At 32.3% G+C, this 20,634-nt stretch overlaps 2 protein-coding genes across 2 annotated transcripts; both read right to left on the bottom strand.

The window, feature by feature from the left end:
• Positions 1 to 2,986: 2,986 nt before the first annotated feature.
• LOC134692393 (uncharacterized) lies at positions 2,987 to 6,968 on the bottom strand. The gene is made up of 3 exons (XM_063552841.1): positions 6,820 to 6,968; positions 4,844 to 5,125; positions 2,987 to 3,423 (listed from the first exon to the last, which is right to left on the bottom strand). Exons 1-3 carry the CDS (start codon positions 6,923 to 6,925, stop codon positions 2,987 to 2,989), a joined length of 825 nt encoding a protein of 274 aa, XP_063408911.1. The 5' UTR covers positions 6,926 to 6,968.
• An 817-nt stretch (positions 6,969 to 7,785) lies between these two features.
• Positions 7,786 to 9,742, bottom strand: LOC134692392 (complement C1q tumor necrosis factor-related protein 6-like). The gene is made up of 3 exons (XM_063552840.1): positions 9,585 to 9,742; positions 9,023 to 9,307; positions 7,786 to 8,222 (listed from the first exon to the last, which is right to left on the bottom strand). Exons 1-3 carry the CDS (start codon positions 9,682 to 9,684, stop codon positions 7,786 to 7,788), a joined length of 822 nt encoding a protein of 273 aa, XP_063408910.1. The 5' UTR covers positions 9,685 to 9,742.
• Between the last annotated feature and the right edge of the window lie 10,892 nt (positions 9,743 to 20,634).

Here is a 20,634-nt window from a genome sequence, read left to right as displayed (position 1 = left end):
TCGTTCAGTAACACATTAAATCTAAATCCTATTTCTTGAGATAAACCTGTGGTTGATTACAGAACATTTAGATAAGAGCACACTTATTATATCGAATGCATATAGCTTTGGGGTTTTGTCTTTATGTTAGTTTTGGTCTGTGACAATTTAACAATCTGTTGAGTGAGGCCATACCAAACTTTTTTTACACTATGTTCTTTTGTTGGGCTATTAAACCACTATTCCAGGGAGATTTATTCCTGTCAATGAATTTTATGTTTTTCGTCACGATACATTAATTGTATGCTTGCAGTCAGTCATATTTGGTTCGCATTTTTTCGAAAATCAGTTTATAGGTTTTGCATTGTCAATTAAACGGTGTGCATTATAAGCATTGGTAAAAAAGGGTGTCATCTAATTAACTGTTTAATTTTCAAAAACAAAATTATTTTAACGTCTTGTGTTTTTACAGGTTTGTTTATTTTTAATTTGTTTGTGTGTTGATATATTTGAGCGTTTGGGTTAGCCAGTTTTATTGACTATCCATTGTGGATATAGGACAATATTACGGATTACAGATGTGTCAAGGTTTGTGATTGGATAACAACACAGAGATGTCAGTATATATTCAAGAAACTGCCGGGGTATATACGACGTTTTTATCCCCAATCGGAACCTCTAAAACGTCATCATAACACCGGTTACTATGTGACGTAGTCAAAAGCTATCAGACTGTCAGAGGCTCACAGAGGGAAAATAATGACGTGCTTCAGGCTCAGGGGATATAAACTCTAAGCCGGGAATGTCACAGTATATATCCTGTCTGAGACCTGAATAACATATAAAGTATAGGATTTTTCCCTCTCTTCAAAATTTCTGTCTGAAATATTTACATTGTTGCATGGTCCATTTTGAATATTACAAATTTACATATTCAAGTTCTAAATATGAAATTGGCACCGTAGGACATGATGTAATTCCAGCTGTTCATTAATAAAGGCAACAGTATTATACTGCTGTTCGAAAAGTCATAAATCGATTGAGAGAAAACAAATCCGGGGTACAAACTAAAACTGAGGTAAACACATCAACCAAAAGAGGAAAACAATAAAATAACAGAATCACTAAATTGCAATAAAAGACGATAATGCAACACACGAAAAACATGTAATTTCCCTGGCTTGGTAAGAAAAAGGGTGGTTTGAACCTCGTTTTGTGTTTAACATAGTTTTATGTAGACGAAACGCGCATTTGGCGTATTAATTAATAATTTTGACCTTTTGATAACTATTGACACCACTGAGTCGATGCCACTGATGGTGGACGTTTCGTCCCCGAGGGTATCACCAGCCCAGTAGTCAGCACTTTAGACTTGACATGAATATCAAATATATGATAATTTTTATAAATTTCCTGTTAAAAAACTTTGATTTTTTTTTCAAAACAAAGGATTTTCAAGAAAGAAATTACCGCAGCCGTATTTACCACTATTTTTGGAATTTAAGGTCTTCAATGCTCTTCCACTTTGTACTTGTTTGGCTTTATAACTATTTTGATCTGAGCGTTACTGGTGAGTCTTATGTAGACAAAACGCGTATGATCAGGTTCAGAAGAGTTTTCATAGGTTAGTACGTTTGGCGTATTAAATTATAAGCCTTATAATTTGATAACTATTTGTTTATGAGCAGAAAGTGGGTGGCTAATTGTAGACTGAAACATTCACCGACGGAGCATACGTAATTGGAATGCGAGTGCAATACACATTCTGAGGTCACGAATGTTGATACAAGACTCATAATCAGTAAAACAAAAACAGGCCATCATTGATCTGATCATTAAAGCAATATCTATTTAGTATGCAAATGCAGGCTAGCATATATATTTGGCTGTTAATGTATGACAAGACACCTAATTGCAAGGTAAAGTATAATAAAACATATATTCTTTTTTTCGTCAAATCTACATCATGGATCCACGTTTTCTTATTTTTGCCATTTCATTTGATGAGTACCATACCATTATTCCTTCTATACATGTTGTAAACAATATCTGATTGGAAAGTGTGTTTTCCAAATCCTATGGATTTAACCAAGAGTTTCGTTTTTGAACTTTTGGACATAGGAGCGACAAGAAAAAAATATTCCCAATGAGAAAAAATTGAAACATACACATATGTTATGCAACACATATTTTTTAACCCTTTGAAAATAAATGATGTTTTTTTTTGTTTTTCCCTGCAGAATAGCATTTGCTTTTATTGGTCTGTATCATATTGCCAGCTACCTGGGTTAATATTGCATCATGTTAACAAAAAAAAGATTAGTTAAACACACATGTGTCGAACCTGTCACATTTTCTCTGCTCTACTAAAGAAACTTCTCCCCTCAGTATACTGTTTAAAGATAGAAATGCCGGTTTTTTTTCGTGGGTGATAAAGAACCTAAAAAAATATTGACAGGTAATGATCAAACTGGATGAAAACCAATACTATATGTTACATTTCATATTACAAAAGCCAAATCAGTGCATGGGTTAATCATAACTTTTGTAGTGGCAAACTTTCATTTGCAGAAAATTTTAACAAAAGATGGACAAATATTCGATTTTTTTTTTTATTTAGAACGACATTCAAATGTTATACATAGCTACTTATTGCTTATATTATGTGGAAAGTTATTTGTCGAGAACACTAATATGAAAATTGAAGAATAACAACACTATTGGCAACCCAAAATCAGTTCCCAATTTACTATGCATTGCTTTAATTTTAAATCATTTTCGAAGTGATTTAAGATTAAGATATGACAAAACCTGCAAGACGGTTTCAGTGAATTATTGTTACTTGTTTAATGTGACGGATCAGAATTAAGTCATATACGTGCCATAATTATTCGTCAGAATTTATAGGATGTTGCATTTAGAACGTTTATTTCTAAACTCGGTCGTTTTAGATCAAAATAGCAAGTGTTTGAAGTATAAAATTGACTTTTTATTTTAACTTTCCAATTTACATTTCATACAATAGAACTCCTGAAAATGAGTTGTATAAGGAACCACCATGCGCAGGTAGTGCATGACCTTCAGAACCGGGATGAGTACGCATCCATACAATATCTCCTTTCTCCAGAACTAAAGGTAATGTTTTACTTTCCGAATCATAATGACCACCTCGTCCGTCGGGAAAAAAGTTTGAAATTAACTGACCATTTTTAAACAAATCAAGTGCAAGATAATTATTAGGATCAACAAATACACATGCTGAAACGAGGTATAAACCTCTTACAGGGGCAACCATATGGCCACGGAGAGAATCGTATGCTTGTCCTTCATTGGTTAAAACTAAGTCGTAATTAATAGCTTGGTGCGACCCCAAACTGGTTATAGGTTTAGAAAGTCCTGCCAAAAAAGCCATACGTGTAGTAGTTGTAATGGTAGTCGAGGATGCTGAAAAGACAAAAGTTAAATTTTGCTTCTCGTTTGTTATATGTGTTATTTTGACACGTAATATGAAGTGCATTAATTTTCTAAAGTGTTTATCGACATCATAATTTTCAAATCATTGCATTGGTCCAGGAATAATTGTTACTTGCACATTACAATTTTTATTTTGTAGGTGATTAAGTTTATTAAGGATTTCTGCTTGTCATGTTTTGGGATTTTTTTCAGATTTTCGGAATCTTCTGGTTTTATCCATTTGAATGCCTGAAACAAAATCCACATAAACCCCCATTTATCTTTTTATAAGTCTTTTACATGTATAAATATAAGTCATTTGTAAAAGTCTTATAAAATTTTATTTATTTTTTAATAGTATTTGAGAAGTATTTGAGAACTTTAACTAGTCAAGGATGAAGCTATGAAAAAATCAAAAGAAAACGTTTTCCCGCCAAAATCCCAATGGCTTATATCTCGAAAACAAGCACATTGACCCCTATATTTTTTTTGCTTTTTTGATTTCTCAAATTATTCTCTATCCATGCATACTAGTTTTATGAAAAGTTATTTATTTTGAAACTAAGCTGCGAACATCCTTAAATACTTTTCGTATTTCCGGTTACAAAATATATTTGTTTTCATGTATTTGATATATTCAAGAGTGAGTAATGATAAACGTACTGAACATACATTTAGTTGTGCTGTCACATCATTGTGTGAGATTGAGGTTGGGTATTGTGCGCACACTATCATTTTTTTTTCTCCGAAACATTATGTGTGCGTATCTGTCATGTCACATTTATGTTAGGACATGGTTGTCGTCCATCATATTATTTTTCTATTAATTGATATTAAAGTAAATCAGGTCGTAGGTTGGTTATTTTGTCTTAACAGTTTCAAAATTCGTCATTTCGGGTCATGAATAGTTTTATCTATAGTGCGAGCTTATTTTGCGCACTTTCTATTCCATAGTTCTTAAATTTTAAGCATAGTTTATTTAATTTACGACATCTGGTTTCCGGTGGATAATTGTCTCAATAGCAATCATACAACATCTTGTTCTTTTTCTAATTTTATAATGCGACGAGGTATTTACTAAATATGAGTAAAATGACAAGGTCTATGGAAATCTCATTTAACGAATTTGAACAGTTTTCGAATTACCATCAAAGTCTCACCTTTTTACAAAAACTTTCAAATAAAAAAGCAAGCATGATGAAACCTTTTTTAAAGCACATCAAAATCCATAATTTTCAGTTCGAATTTAAGGAGGAATCAGGGAGTCAATATGTGCTATGGAACCAAAACAAAGAAACGAGTAATATGTGTTACCATTAAAATTTTCGGAAAACAACAAAGCTAAATATTTACAGGCAAGTTAAAAGTTTAGATTTTTTGTATTAATTAACATTGTTCAGATCTTACTTACTTCCAAGTGATAAACTTTTTCTATAATTCCTTTTATGGTCTTCAAAATTCAACGTCTTCACGTTTTGGATAGGAGATAATGGTGGTCTCAGACTAGTTGTTCCATTTAATTTAATTTCGTTAGTGTATTGGACATCCTCTGCTCTAACAGGTTCTTCAAAGCCAATGTCCTTTTGGGAGTTTGCACACCCACAAGTTTCAAGCTTCTCGTTTATTCTTTTGTTTTCTTTCTTAAGTACTTTATTTTCCTTTTCAACTTGTTCAACCTTCTTCTCTACAACTTCTACAAACATAGCAAATTATGCAATACGATGACATTGCTTAAATTCCTTTAAATCAGCGTCTGTTCTTTATTTTATTTTTACCCTTAAGAATAAACATAGTTTGTAAAGTTTGTTAAAACGCTAAATCATCATTATATATTTTTGTTTTAAACAACATGAATATGCGAAAAAAGTAATAAAAGCCAAATCTCAGAGAGGAAAAAACCTCCTGGTGAAATAAAAAAAGGCCAAACAAACAAAACTTTAGCATTACAAACACAATCAAAACCCTTTGATTAACTCAGCCGTTGTGCAGGACGTTCAATCTAATTTGCAGAAAGGAGGAAGAGTGCAACGTTCTCTTGACGATCTTTGCAAAATCCATATTTAAGTAGTCTGTTTGAAGGTCAAGTTGACGCATCTTGCAAAATACCCCAACTGTTCTGTAGTATTTACCACTCTTCCTCCGATTGACCGACCGACTTTTCAGAAAACATTTTTTAATGCTCGATTTGTCCTTTAAGTTCATATCTTAGGTCAATTAAGTTTATAAAGGTGAATGAATATAACAGTTTTGAACATGTGTTATAATTTAGTTATTCCAATATGCTTATATACAATGTTTCATAACAGCTATCTTTATTGTTATTTAATAATGCTTTAGCAGTATGTTGATTTTCTTCAATTCCCATATTTTTTATAGATTTTCGCGCGAAAATTAACACGATGAAACTTCCTTTTGAACCGCCTTCATTTATATATATTTTTGAGAGCGATTCAAAAGTAAGGATTTTTTTTCACGATATAACTAATAAAAAGTTTAAAATGTTAAAAAAAGAAAAATAAGGAATATATATTTTTAGAAGTAATTAGAATTAGTTATATTTCTAAGTTTCTTGATAAGACGATATATTCTTATATTGCAGCTTATATCTTTTCCCCATCAAGTTATAAAGTAGTCGGAATATTGAAACAGACTGAACATAATTATCGAAAGAAGGGATGAAATAAAAATTGACCGATTTATAATAAAGGCTATTGCATTTATAATCGGGATCAACACTTTTGATGGCAAATTTTTTTTGAAAGTTGCGTGTCTCTCATTTGGAAAAAGGTGGTTGTATCTTTGCAATGCCATGATGAACAAGTGAAATAACTCATGAACTGTAAATGTTAAAACCATCAAAAAATGAAATGGAACTGTAGAATCTATGACATTGTATTCGGATAGCATAATATTTTATCAAGTACTTCTTTTTTAACGCCCGAATAAAGGTAACTAAGGGACATGAATCTTTAACAGTAAATATCAAAATCATAAGAACAGATCTTCGACTGTATTTCATGAACTATGAAGTAATGGTACATGTATATTAATTGTCACTTAGAAACCGAGCCTGTGACGGACAGACAGTGTGATAGACAGAGTCATAACTTATCACCTCATCCCATTTTCTACCGGCAGCGGAAATATAATTTATCAAAAGTTTGCATATATCATCTCTTATTTAAATTTAGACCGAGGGTACAACACGGTCGTAATTTTGGGGTTAAATTTCAATCATATAATAGGTCATTTATAAAGTATGGTTAATGTTGGTACAACCTACTATTCGTTTTCCACGAGCATTAGCAACACGTGTCTATTTTAACATATTCATCGTAGCCGCTATTATGGCATAATATATCTTATTTTACATTGTAGAAAGCTTACCGAGTCGGCGAAACATGGCTGCTATTTTGTCGTCAGTAGTTTCTGCTTTGCAATGAGCAATAAGAATGAGCAACCATTGTACCAGAATTGGTAGAGCGACAAACATAATGTCGTTCAGTAACACATTAAATCTAAATCCTATTCATTGAGATAAACTGTAGCGTGTATATGTATACACATGTGTGGTTGATTACAGAACCTATAGATAAGAGTACACTTGTTGTATCGACTGTATAGCTTTGGTTCTGGTCTTTCTGTTCATTTAAGTCGGTGACAATTAAACAATCAGGCTTTGAAGTCATAAAACTGTTGATTCTGACGTCAGCTATGATAAATTACCCGGCCACGTCCACTTGTAATTTTTGTCTATCTGATGAGTTAAGCCTTTTTAACTGATTTCTATAGTTCGTTCTTATGTTGTACTGGTATACCACTGTCCCAGGTTAGGGGAGGGTTGGGATCCCTAACATGTTTAACCCCGCCACATTATTTATGTATGTGCCTGTCCCAAGTCAAGAGCCTGTAATTCAGTGGTTGTCGTTTGTTTATGTGTTACATATTTGTTTTTCGTTCATTTTTTTACATAAATAAGGCCGTTAGTTTCTCGTTTGAATTGTTTTACATTGTCTTATCGGGGCCTTTTATAGCTGACTATGCGGTATGGGCTTTGTTCATTGTTGCAGGCCGTAGGGTTACCTATAGGTGTTAATGTTTGTGTATTTTGGTCTTTTGTGGATAGTTGTCTCATTGGCAATAATACCACATCTTCTTTTTTATATATAGATACCAGAATTTACATTTTGTACGCCATACGCGCATTTCATCTTCCAATAGTAAATTGAAGGCATTTATATTACTTATTATTGCAACGTTTGCGATTTTTCTATTTAAGTCATTGTGTATCCATGATTGTTCCGTAATCATACTAATTATATAATGAATAATTTATTATTATTTCTTTTCAAATCACATTAAGAAAAGAAGAACAGCTGCAAAACAATTATAAAATGAGTGTGTTGATCCTTCAAGTTCATGGCTACTATAACCAGGGTACGTACGTAACCAAACCATATCACCCTGCTCTAGAACGTATGGCAATGTTCTACTTTGTGACGAATAATGACTAGCTGATCGAGAATCAGCAAACATGACAGCAGTTCTCTGTCCATTCTTTACTAACTCAAGTGCAACGTACTTTCCTGTTGCTGCTGTAATAGTAGCTGATATTAAATACATCCCTTTCATTGGAGCGATGAAGTGTCCATGGCGGGCGTCATATGCGTTTCCTTCATTCGTAATAACTTCATCATATTCGATAGCTTGGTGTGATCCTAGACTGTTAATAGTCGTTGAGAGGCCAGCTGCAAAGGCGACTTTCATCGGTGGTGTTGTCGATGTGGGTGCTGAGGAAATAAAAAATAATAATCTTTAAATGCAAGTATTGTAATGATTTTCAAAATAAACTTAATTATCATAAAGTTACGTAAGATGAATGTTTAATTGTTATACGTTATTTTGATTGGCTTACAGCAATCTCGCGTCGTTGTGAAATTGACCTTTACTAATGTTTTATTTCCACACTAAAGTGCACAGGTAAATAAACTCATCATAGATACCAGGACTAAAATTTGTATATAGGCCAGACGCGCGTTTCGTCTACAAAAGACTCATTAGTGACGCTCGTTAAATAAAAGTAACACTTGATAGTAATTGTGTTGTCATTATCATACCGAAAAATGTAATTGAATGCTTCTTTTAGTAATAACCTTTCCTACAACCTTTTTGAAAGTAAACACTGTTTGTAAGAAAGTCATATCGTCGCTGGGCTTCTAAAATGTTATAAATTACAAATTTTTCAAGAATTGTTTTCCTCACAAACAATTTTTTAATATGTCTTTTTTCACACATTTTGATTGGTCTAACTGTATGCTATTTTTTTAATATCAAAGATTTCCTCCCGCCCAGACCATTGGTGTCAAGAAGTATTTTTAGCCAAAAAAATGCATATACAACATTTTAGAAGCCCAGCGACGATATGTTTCTATCGACTTTTGAACTATTTTACAAGATACTTTTTCTCTCTATATTTATCATTTTACTGATTGAAAATATGATTTTGTGAACATAGTTTATTCAATGACTTTAATTGACGTTCCTATGAATTTGTTTACTTTATTTGAATAAATTTCTCATTAAAACTTACTATCTAATAGCAATCGCTTGATGATTGAAGCTCTCTTGGTCTCCTTGAAGGCGAATTGTGTTCTAAAATAAGTACTGGTCTCCTCTTTTGTAGCATTTTCCTTACTAAATATGGTATGATTTGAATGGTCATTTGAAGAAAGGAAATTAACATTATTATCTCTAACTCCATCTGTCCGGTCATGTAACAGAATATATTCCTTTAAAATGCGCTTGATGTGTACATTTTCATTTCTCAGATGTTCATTTTCTGCTTCAAGGGTATTTACCTTGCTTTCAACATGTTCTACAAGAAGAAAAAAAACATTTGACTTAACTTTGTCGTTTTTTTACAAAAGATTTGACTATTCGTCCAGGAAGTCTATCCAATACATGTGACAGCAACTTGCATCGTTATTAGCAGGGTAAAATGTTGACAGTACATTGATATGTCCCCGTCCTGAAAATGCATTTATTATACCACTTGACGCCAGGTGGCATTTATCATCAAATTATTAGATTTTATATTTCGAAAGTCAAATATTAAGAGTTTAATATCCACTAAACAGATTAAGTTTACTCACCAAGACGGCGAAAAATTTCAGAAATTTCTTTTGCAGTATTTTCTGCATGGCATAAGGTTATAATTGAAATTAGAACAAGGAAAACCAAAAACTTAGACATAGTTGTGTCTAATATTGTCCTTATCAACAAAGGAACAGATAAATGTAAGTAGTTAGTGTGATACGATAAAGTCAACTCTATTTCAAAATTACCTTATCTTTAATATAAACCATACTTCCCACATTATTTTTCCTTCTTTAAAACCATGCATGCATATTGTAATTATCTATTGTGCTGGGTTTTTTTTTTATTTTGGAAACAAAATATGATCTTTGAATTGAAATCAGATAATTTTAGAAAAAGTAAATGCGATCATTTGAATAAGGCATGCAAGATATAAAATTGGTTATTTGATTATCATGCTAAATATTAGCACGATTTATTTTACGAATTGATTCTAGTCTAAATAAAAGAATGATAACAAGTAAAATGACAACAACACTAACAAAAGTAAAAACGAGTATTGAGATGCCTTCAATCATAGCACACTATTTACTCATCAGACAAACAATAAGAAATTGAAAGACAACAGTTCAGAGATCCCATGAGAACAATAGAAACCATAGGTTGAATAGTTATCAAATACCCTCGGGGACGAAACGTCCACCAGCAGTAGCATGGACCCAGTGGTGTAAATAGTTATCAAAGGTACCAGGATTATAGTTTAGTACGCCTAACGCGCGTTTCGTCTACATAAGACTCATCAATGATGCTCATATCAAAATATGTTTAAAGCCAAACAAGTACAAAGTTGAAGAGCATTGAGGATCCAAAATTCCAAAAAGTTGTGCCAAATACGGCTAAGGTCATCTATGCCTGGGATAAAAAAATCCTGAGTTTTTCGAAAAATTCAAAGTTTTGTAAAAAGGAACTTTATAAAAATGACTACATTATTGATATTCAGGTTAGGACCGAAGTGTTGACTACTGGGCTGGTGATACCATCAGGAACGAAACGTCCACCAGCAAGAAAGACAGAAAAAATAATAGATATAGAATTTATGAACTAGAGCTATTTAGACAAAACGTACATCAAACGAAGATCTCGGTTGTTTCGTGATTTAAACATTGCAGGCTGATCTTAAACCACAACTTCTCATTAGTTCAGGTTTGTAGAATTGGATTACAATCGAATTGAATTATTAATTCACAAAAACACGAAGATGTGATATGACTGTCGATGACACAGCGCAGTAACAAAAACCAAAAGATAGTAATGCTTATATTAAGCTGTCAAATATGTGAATCAATTTAAATGATAAAACGAATGACTTAATAATTACTCCAATATTGAACAAAAAACAGTCATGACAGAAGAATACCACATGATTACAGGTCCCTTGGGACAGGTATCTCCAAATATGACTCGGGTGGCTTTAACTTGTTCAAGAGCCCCGATAGTCGTAGATCAATATAAGAACAAACTGAGAATCGTTTTTCATGGCTGGGCTCACAAAATGACTAATACATGTAAAATAAACAGCATAAGAAAAGAAAAAAAACACAAAATTGTATGACTATGAACATATTATCTTTAACCATTATACATAAAAATTGAATATATTAAAATTGAATATTTTCATGAAAATTAAATTGTGAAATTCTCAAATTATTGTTGATATTTCCAACATTCACTTCATATCTTAACTGTATCTTTCTTTGCAGTTTGAAGATGATAAAACATAGCATCAATCAAGTGTTATTTATGGAATAAGAAAAATTTCAATATAAATAAAATTGAGAATGGAAATGGGGAATGTGTCAAAGAGACAACAACCCGACCAAATAAAAAAACAACAGCAGAAGGTCACCAACAGGTCTTCAATGTAGCGAGAAATTCCCGCACCCGGAGGCGTCCTTCATCTGGCCATATTCAAAAAATATTCAACGAGTAACATAATAACACATTAATTCCAGAATGCTCGTACATGTTTGAGGTAGAGCATGAGTCAATTATCAGTGTTGTGCGGTCACGAGTAATTTTCTTTTCGATATTTTAATCCTTTGATTACTTCTTTTTATTACATTGACAATGGGCCTTTCAATAATATTAAAATAGAAAAAGAGTGCCACATGTGGAGCAGGATCTACCTATCCTTCCAGGAGCACCTGAGATCACTTCAATTTTTTGTTGCTCAGTCTTTAGTTTTCTTATGTTGTTTCTTGTGTACTATTATTTGTCATTTTAAGCCATAGCGTTGTCAGTTTGTTTTCGATTTATGACGTTGACTGTTTCTCTTGTATCTTTCGCCCCTCTTTAAGGAACTATATCTCTTACTACGCATTCGATATTTGCTTAAATGCGATGTCGACACGGTTTTATTTCCCTGAGTAATTCATCCCAACCGATGTGACTATTTCATTTATTGATAAACCATTTGGCGTATGAATATTCACAAATAAGTGTTAATAATGGTCATTAAATAAAGTGTACGATACGAGTTCAGTGAACTTTTAATTCAAATAAAGTACTTGTCCTGCTTAATTATCAAGTTAAGTCTAATAATGATAACAATGTCATGACACAGAAGGTGCTTTAATGACATGACACAAAAATCATGTCAATACAGCTGTCATCAATCACCAACTAATTAAAACTTTATTCGAACAGGTGACTGATAAAGATAAGAACCATAAGATAATATTAACTTGACCTTCAACTAGTAATTTTGTGATCATTTATGCATAGTTATAGTGGGAGGGGATTGCAATTTATCTAAACCATAAGACATAACTAGCAAAACAATAATGACCTGACTTTAATCAAATCTGGGTTTCACGAACAGGTATTGAATGGAATTCACATCCGATGAATACATAACTATGGAGGAAGAGTATATGGTCACCATTCAAAATATCAAAATGCATCAGGTATGATTTATTCAATGTATTCTTTATAAATGTGCATGGTATTATACATTTTAAGTTGAGATTTCAGTGCAGCAAGAGGGGCTGATCTAGATTATCTTTCATAATGATGACGATGTAAAACTAAGACATCAGTATATAGTCTGTTAACAATATATTTTATTCAGCTTTCATTGATGTATGTAGAAGATGATTTAATAAAAAATATCTAGGCCAAATCCCCAAAATGTAACCAAAAATGGACTTTTAGACCGTTGGTTTTCCCGTTTGAATGGTTTAACACTAGTATTTTTTGGGTCCTTTATAGCTTTTTGTTCGGTGTGAGCCAAGGCTCCGTGTTGAAGGCCGTACATTGACATATAATGGTTTACTTTTATAAATTGTTATTTGGATAGAGAGTTGTCTCATTGGCACTCACACCATATCTTCCTATATCTATTTGATACAATTCTTCGCAAATTTTCCTATAATGTATCTATTGATATGCAAAGTTTCCATAGACTTTTGTAATTTTGTTAAAAATTTCAAAAAATATAAAACACAAGTATGAATTCAGAAATTCTAAAAAAAATAAGATATTTAAATAAGCACCTTGTAAAGATCAATAATAGTATAATCGTTTATTTTTTTTTACTGAAATTTTGGACAAAGGGACCATTTGACAGTTTTTCTGCATGCATGAGTTCATGTCTTTTTTATGTTGATATCAAACCTAAAGTTAATTTAAAATCATATTCGTTAGAGTTACTGGATGATAAGTCATCATTTGTTTTTCGGGCATAATGTGGAAAACAATTGATATTTATATGTGAAAAAAGTATTTCATACTGGTTCTAACAAAAAATATTTAATACCAACTTCACCATGTTTTATATCTGCTTTTATCTTTTCAGGAACAACTGATATACAATAATTATAGTTCGATTAAAGCGGCAGACATGAATCAACAAATACCAACAGTTATCTACATACTTGTTCTTATTATTACCGGTGTTATAGGTAATTCCACTGCTTTGTTTATATTTACAAAGTTCTACAAAGAATCAACGTATAGAGTATTTGTTCGCAGCTTGTCCTTTGTGGATTTGATGGTTTGCATAACACACATGCCTCTTGAGATCATGTACCTTTTAAAACTCACATGGTTTTACAACGAAGCTGCTTGCAAGACTTATCGTTATTTCGATTATTGTTTGAATTATTTATCAATTGTATTAATAGTTTTAATTGCAATTGAACGTTATTTGAAAATTTGTAAACCTTTGTCGAAGTGGCAGATATCAGCAAAACTTTCCGATAAACTGTCAGTTTTGGGTATTTTGATTTCAGCTGTAGCCGCTTTACCTCGAATCTTTACAAATGGAAATCACGTGATAGTAGTTGAAAACGTCACATTGATAGCTTGTGGTGTTGATCACGAGGACCAATATGAAACTGTCAGCTTTGTGATATATTTTTCTATTGTTGGATTAATGTATGTTTCAGTCACCGTTTTTCTAACGTTTGCATATAGTTCGATCATTAAAACGATTTTTCAGAGACAAAATAATTTGTTTCGAGGACAGCCTTCCATACATTTATCTACAATCGTGACCAATATTAGACGGTCATCAGACCAAAACAATGAACAAGAGACTTCTTTTGATCAAGAAATCATTCAAGCCAAAAGAGCTTCCGTGCGAACAACTAAAACTCTATTTATCATAACAGTTACGTTCGTATTAGCACATGCGCCATTTGTGATATTGTCTTTCGTCGTTGGCCTGGACTCGTCAATTTCAGCGAACTTGAAGAACCCTAAACTTTCATTCTATCAAATAGGAATGAGATTATACATGGTAAACAACGTAGTTAATCCAATAGTTTATGGGTTGACAGACACTAGATTTCAACGTGCTGGTCGTTATATTTATCAGAATTGCAATTGTAAAAAGGGAATTGTTCACGCCAATTCTTCAATATCATAATTCATCTATTAAAGTTTTTAAAAAAATACAATAAATTATATATTTTCAGAATTCTCTTTCGGAATTTCAGTAAAACAGTAAAAAATAGAAAATAACGAACAAACAATACAAATGACAAAATCAAAAGCTCAAACACATCAAACGAATGGATAATAACTGTCATATTCCTGACTAGTTCAAGGCATTTTTCTGGATTGAAAATGGTAGATTAAATCTGGTTGTATAGCTAGCTAAACCTCTCAATTGTATGTTAGTCGCATTAAATTTAATTATACTGACAACAATGTGTGTACAAAACAAGCAGATATAAGCAAAAAAGTGTCGGTAATAGGGACACAACAGTAAAAATAGTGTAAAAATGTTTATCACTATAAAACGTTTTTTTATAAAAGCACACCAGCCAAAACTAGAGATAAGAACACAAAAACATACCATAGCTAAATAACACAATGACGAGATGTATAAGTACCGACAGAGTCACGTCAAATTAACATCACCAAAAATAGACATAACAGTAAGAGTAATATTATATTCAGACAAATAAAAGAACACTAGAATATGCTAGTAAGATGATAAACAACATCAGTACCAAGAAGGTATACTTCAAGACCATCGTGTATTATTTGTGACGTTGATACGGAATGTTTATCAACAAGGTCTTAGTATCTCCCTAAGATATACTTTTTTTTAGAAATGTTATAACCCTGGTTCATCAACTTTTGCCTCAGAGACTGTTAACGTTATGAGTAGCAGTTGCAAGCTCTTGAATACCAAAGAATTGTGAAATGAATGTCCCATATGCAGGTGAAATCAATATTTTACTACTGGTGAGAGGAAAACTAATTATTTCAAAATTAAAATCGTTTTGTTTGTCAATTCCAATACTGAAAAGATAGCTTATGTCAATTCGAGTCTAACAAGAGGCTGTCACAACGACAGCAAACCGGATTTATTAACATTTATTTGTGTCCTGGCAATATCACAAGAACCATTACTGATGAATGGTGAAAGTGAAAATCGTCAATATCAAATTTGACCTCCATTTTGTCGTCAATATCAACATATTAAAATTTGAAAAGCTTAGATTGAACGGTTCATGAGTAATAATGCAACAACTTGAATGGAAACGCCATTTTACAATCTTTCAAGAACCATAACTCCTGAACGGTAAAAGTCAAAATCGTCATTATTGAACTTGACCTCTATTTTGTCATCAGTAACAACATATTAAAATTTGGGAAGCTTTGGTAGAACAGTTCATGCAAAAATGCACTGACACGACTAGCAACTCCATTTTTCATTCTTTCAAGAACCATAACTCCTGAACGGTAAAAACTTGACCTTCAATTAGTTGTCAGTAACAACATATTAAAATTTAAAAAGCTTTGGTTGAACGGTTCATGAGTTAATGCACGGACAACATTTGATTGCCGCCTGTCCGCCCGAACACCCTCCCGCCCGCCGTACATCTCCAAATCAATAACCGAGATTTTTGTCACAAAAATCCGGTGAAAAATGAGATAGAGGAAGCCGTGTATGTTGTTTCTTTTACTTCTAGTTCTAGCGTATATTAATGGAACCCAAACTGGAAAAGGTTGGATTGTTAATAGAAAGAACATTATTAATATATCTGAATGTGGAATGAAATAATATGCCTTCTTTGGTCTTCTTATTTTTGACAAGTGTCTGCAGGAGCTCTAACTCATATGAAATTAAGAAGAGGTAGATGATTTTTCAACTTCACATGTGGAACGCTTATATTCAGGATTAAAAATTATAAATTTTGATGAAACTAATTTCAGAGGAATATTGAGATTTAGAAATATCCTAAAGTTCCTCAAGTTTTATTTTAACTTACATGTAATTATTATCAATAGGCGATTAATAAACAGTTTTACGGTCTTTCTGAAGACTCTCTTGTAGAAGCGTGCGATGGATGAAATATTGATTAAAACAACACTGACGAAAGTATTTCACTGATCAAAATAAAAATAAGAGAAACCGTCTATCTTGTTTTTATTTGTGCATTACATGGAATTCTAAAAATCAAAACGATGGCCAGATTTTGACACATTTGATTTTTTGTTTGTTTATATTGTGGGCAGTTTTTGTGTAGCACATTGTATTATTTCTTTAATTTAACATAGGACCAAAAAACCGGTCGGATTGACAGAAAAAAATGTGAAACACTAGGATGAATATGTGTCTGATAATTGTCTATATATTCTTAAGGGAGTTCGTTTCTCAGTTTCAAAATAATTAACTTTTCAAAACACTAGTTTGTATTGATAAGGGATAAATAAAGAAATCGAAAGAGCAAAAAAAATATATAGGTCACCTTGCTTGTTTTCGAGATATTAGCCATTGAAATTTTGGCGGAAAATTTTCTCTCTTCACTTTTCATAGCTTTGACAAGTTGAAGGAATCAAAAACTGTTAAAATAAATTAAATTCTACAAGACTCTTACAGATGGCTTATCAATATACGTAAACAAGATTAACAAAAAGAAAAATAGGGGTCGCTGTGCAAATTTGTTTAAGGCATTCAAATCGATAAAACCAGAGGATTCCGAAAATATGACAAAAAAATCCAAAACATGACAAGCCAGCTTCCTTAACAAATGGGTTTTGAATACTTGCATCATACGTACAAATGAAAAATTATTAGGACAAGAAAGCTATCGTTGGTAAATCGTGTGAGTATTTAGTGTCAATACACAGTTTACCTTAATTTATGATAAAAACTGGTGTTCATACAGCTCGTAAATATCTGGAAGCAGAAACATAAATTAGAGCACAAAAATACTGCATTAATCTATCAAACTTTTAAAAAAAAGTTAATTCAGAAAAATACTGACATTCGAGGAAAGCCCCTAATCGAACGGTAAAATCAAAAGCACAACACATCAATCGAATGGATAACAACTGTAATATTCCTGAATTGGTTCTTATGAAGAAAATGGAAGATTGAACCTGATTTTAAATGTTTAATTTTATTGTGTCAAAATCTTGTTAAGATAAAACTTTGGAAGATATTCAATGATACCAAACTCCCCACGAAGGATGTCATCACAATTTCTGAGTTCGGGCTCATTTATCAAGCTTCGTTCACACAAACAGCTATTTGTTTTGAAAAAAAAAAATAAAGTATTTCTTTAATATCCGATGGACGAAGTCACATTTTTTTTTAAATATGAAAATTCTATTTCCGAATGATCAAATCTTTATATTTAAGCGTTCTTGGTGTCAGCTAAATCAGGAAAACCCTTCGGACGCACGAAATGTATTAAGTGATCACTTCATTCAATACAAATTTACAATTGACCAAAATTTAGGATTTCAAAATGATTGAATTTGTGCGGGTTTTTTTTCTTTGAAATTGGCTTCGTCATCAGAATTCGGGAGCATTTACATTTAACATGTCTTACAAAAGAGGGGCGAAAGATACCAGAGAGATAGTCAAACTCATAGATCGAGAATAAACTGACAACACAATGGTTGAAAATAAAAAGACAAACAGACAAATAAAATTACACAAGACACACAATTGAAAAATAAAAACTAAGCAACACGAATCCCACCAAAATATGGAGGTGTCAGGTGCTCCTGAAGGATATACAGATCCTGCTCCACATCTGGCACCCATCGTGTTGCTAATGTTATTACAAAAACACCGGTAAATATTCTAATTCGGTAGGTCACATTCGTGGGGGAAAGGTGAAGTGGATTATAGCTACGATATAAGAAACATATCCAATATCATCTGTAAAACGGTTATTCCATAACGGTCTACCAACTCTGGTTGTATTGTTTTGTTTTACGTAAACATTGAGCTACAATGTCTCATAACGGTATGCGAGCGTTAGCGCATGAACGATCTGAAGGTTTAAAAGAAGTAGCGTACACCCTCCAACATTTTGGAAACATAAACTTTATTCAAGTATTAAAATTGCAAACATAGATTGCTAGTGGTTGAATTATTTAACAACTATTGGCAGTTTCGTTTTTCAAATCTATAGTATAACATAATGCAATAACAGAGGAAACTGGAAAAGCATTGCTATTAATATAGAGACAACAGAACTCGTATCAATAAATGTAAGTATGAAAATAAATAAAAAGTCTGTGATATTGCATAGTAAATTACTTATGTGCAAGTATGTTAATTATATGAGAACTTTAAGATTGGATATTATTGAAAATCGAATAATTCTTTTCACAACAGCAAGGATGTAAGTATTGGTTTCTTGCTTATATGTTTTATAAGCAATTTTTGGAGAAAAACAAATGTTTCTCTTATATTTGTTTTATTCATCGATTTATTTATTTTTTTCACATTTCAACCGGAAATCTTTTTTTTCTTAATTGAATAACCAGCCCAGGAGTCAGCATTTCGGTGTTGACATAATTATCAATTATATGGTCATTTCTATAAATTTACTGTTTGCAAAAGTATGAATTACTCGAAATAATAAGGATTTTCTTATCCCAGGCATATATAACCTTAGCCATATCTGGCATAAACTTTTGGAATTTTTGGGTCATCAATGCTCTTCAACTTGTATATTTGTTTGGCTTTTTATCTATTTAGATCTGGGCATCACTTGTGAGTATTATCAAGACAAAACGCGCGTCTGATGTTTGTAATTAAAAAAAAAAGCCTGGTATCTATTGATAAATACCCTTTATGTTTCAAAAAGTTTCCCCACATTTGTTGTTCTCAAATCGTGCATGTACATAAAATAGTAGTACTCCCCTGGGAGGACTGTTATAAAAAAACCATGAGTTTGTTATTCAAAAGCAAAATAAGAAGATTTCCCCATTCTTTTATAATTGTTTTGCTGCAAGCACTACTGAACAAACATGCATTGTCGAAATGCACATCTGGTGCAGTATAAAGTGTACCGTTTTTATCATTAACCGAGAAATCTCAAGATAAATTAACCAATAAGTTTTGATTAAGTTGACAGTTTACCAGATAAGAAGTGTGTTTTAATAATGTAGCCCCATCTGAGTAAACTATTCGATGACAGATAATTAGTGACTTGGATTTGGAAACAGTTGTCCAAACAAGCCAGTATAAAACTGTTCCCATTCTCATCTTAAGTACTACTGAAGTTGAATAAGTCATGTATTATTGTATAGTTACCTCTTGTTGTCTTTTATTAGAATTACTAGGTTTATTGGTCAATTCGTATTTTATCTGTTCTGAACGTTTTTTTTTAATCCATTTTGACCAAGTAAGCGTACAATAACAAAGCGACAACAATGTGTTAAAAATACAAAAGGTTCGCAGAAAGAAGATGGAATCTGTTTTTACCAAGGTATGTTTAAAATAAATAAGCTAAAAATTAATATTTTGGCAATATTCAATTCAACTATTATCTTAAATTGCATAAAAAGTAAAAACAATTGTATAAAGACTTTGTTTCGTATTATATTTGGGTTTATTTATTGTTTTATTTCTTTTCTGTTTTGTTTCATGTTTTTTCGGGGAATAATATTCCTTTTCAGGAGGGTGGTGTTTGAAAGGTTTTTACTGATTTGTATATATCGGCGCGGGTTATATTCTATTTTGCATTCAGGGTATAGAACATGTATTCTAAATGGTTTAATATTTGTTTTAGAAGAAATCAGATGAAAACACAGTAGAAAATGAAATATCAGAAATTATTACCCAGCGGATGCCATCTGTAGTCTACATTGCCATTCTAATTGCAATCGGAGTGTTTGGGAATGCTAATGTCTTGTTTATCTTCACCAAATTCTTCAGACAGTCAACGTACAGGGTCTTCGTAAGAACATTGGCGTGTGTGGATTTGTTGGTTTGTGTGACGCATATGCCGTTAGAAATTTTATATTTATTGAAGCCATTCGGATTTTATTCTGAAGGTGTATGTAAAACATATCGATATTTCGTTTACTTTCTCAATTATTTGTCCATTCTTTTACTCGTAATAATAGCCGTAGAACGTTATATACGGATTTGCACATCCCTGTCAGGATGGCGGATGTCAACCAAAATTTCAAATATTTGTTCATTAATTGCAGCCGCGATAGCATTAGTTTTAGCCATTCCAGGGGTTTTTACAAATGGCAATCATATTGTTAGAATAGGTAATCATACTTTGATTGCTTGTGAGATGGACGACGAAAACTATGAAACAGGACTTGTTA

This window comes from Mytilus trossulus, chromosome 12 (genome assembly GCF_036588685.1).
Source record: "Mytilus trossulus isolate FHL-02 chromosome 12, PNRI_Mtr1.1.1.hap1, whole genome shotgun sequence".
Classification (NCBI taxonomy): Eukaryota; Metazoa; Mollusca; class Bivalvia; order Mytilida; family Mytilidae; genus Mytilus; species Mytilus trossulus.
Note: the sequence above shows the minus strand (reverse complement) of the source record. Positions and strands in the feature narration are given on the sequence as shown.

Coding starts and splice junctions, on each gene's coding strand:
- LOC134692392 (XM_063552840.1), bottom strand. CDS start 9,684: ATGTCTAAGTTTTTGGTTTTCCTTGTTCTAATTTCAATTATAACCTTA. Junction 9,308..9,584: donor TGAAATTTTTCGCCGTCTTG/GTGAGTAAACTT, acceptor TTCTTCTTGTAG/AACATGTTGAAAGCAAGGTA. Junction 8,223..9,022: donor CAAGCGATTGCTATTAGATA/GTAAGTTTTAAT, acceptor TTATTTCCTCAG/CACCCACATCGACAACACCA.
- LOC134692393 (XM_063552841.1), bottom strand. CDS start 6,925: ATGTTTGTCGCTCTACCAATTCTGGTACAATGGTTGCTCATTCTTATT. Junction 5,126..6,819: donor AGCCATGTTTCGCCGACTCG/GTAAGCTTTCTA, acceptor CTATGTTTGTAG/AAGTTGTAGAGAAGAAGGTT. Junction 3,424..4,843: donor AAAAAGTTTATCACTTGGAA/GTAAGTAAGATC, acceptor TTGTCTTTTCAG/CATCCTCGACTACCATTACA.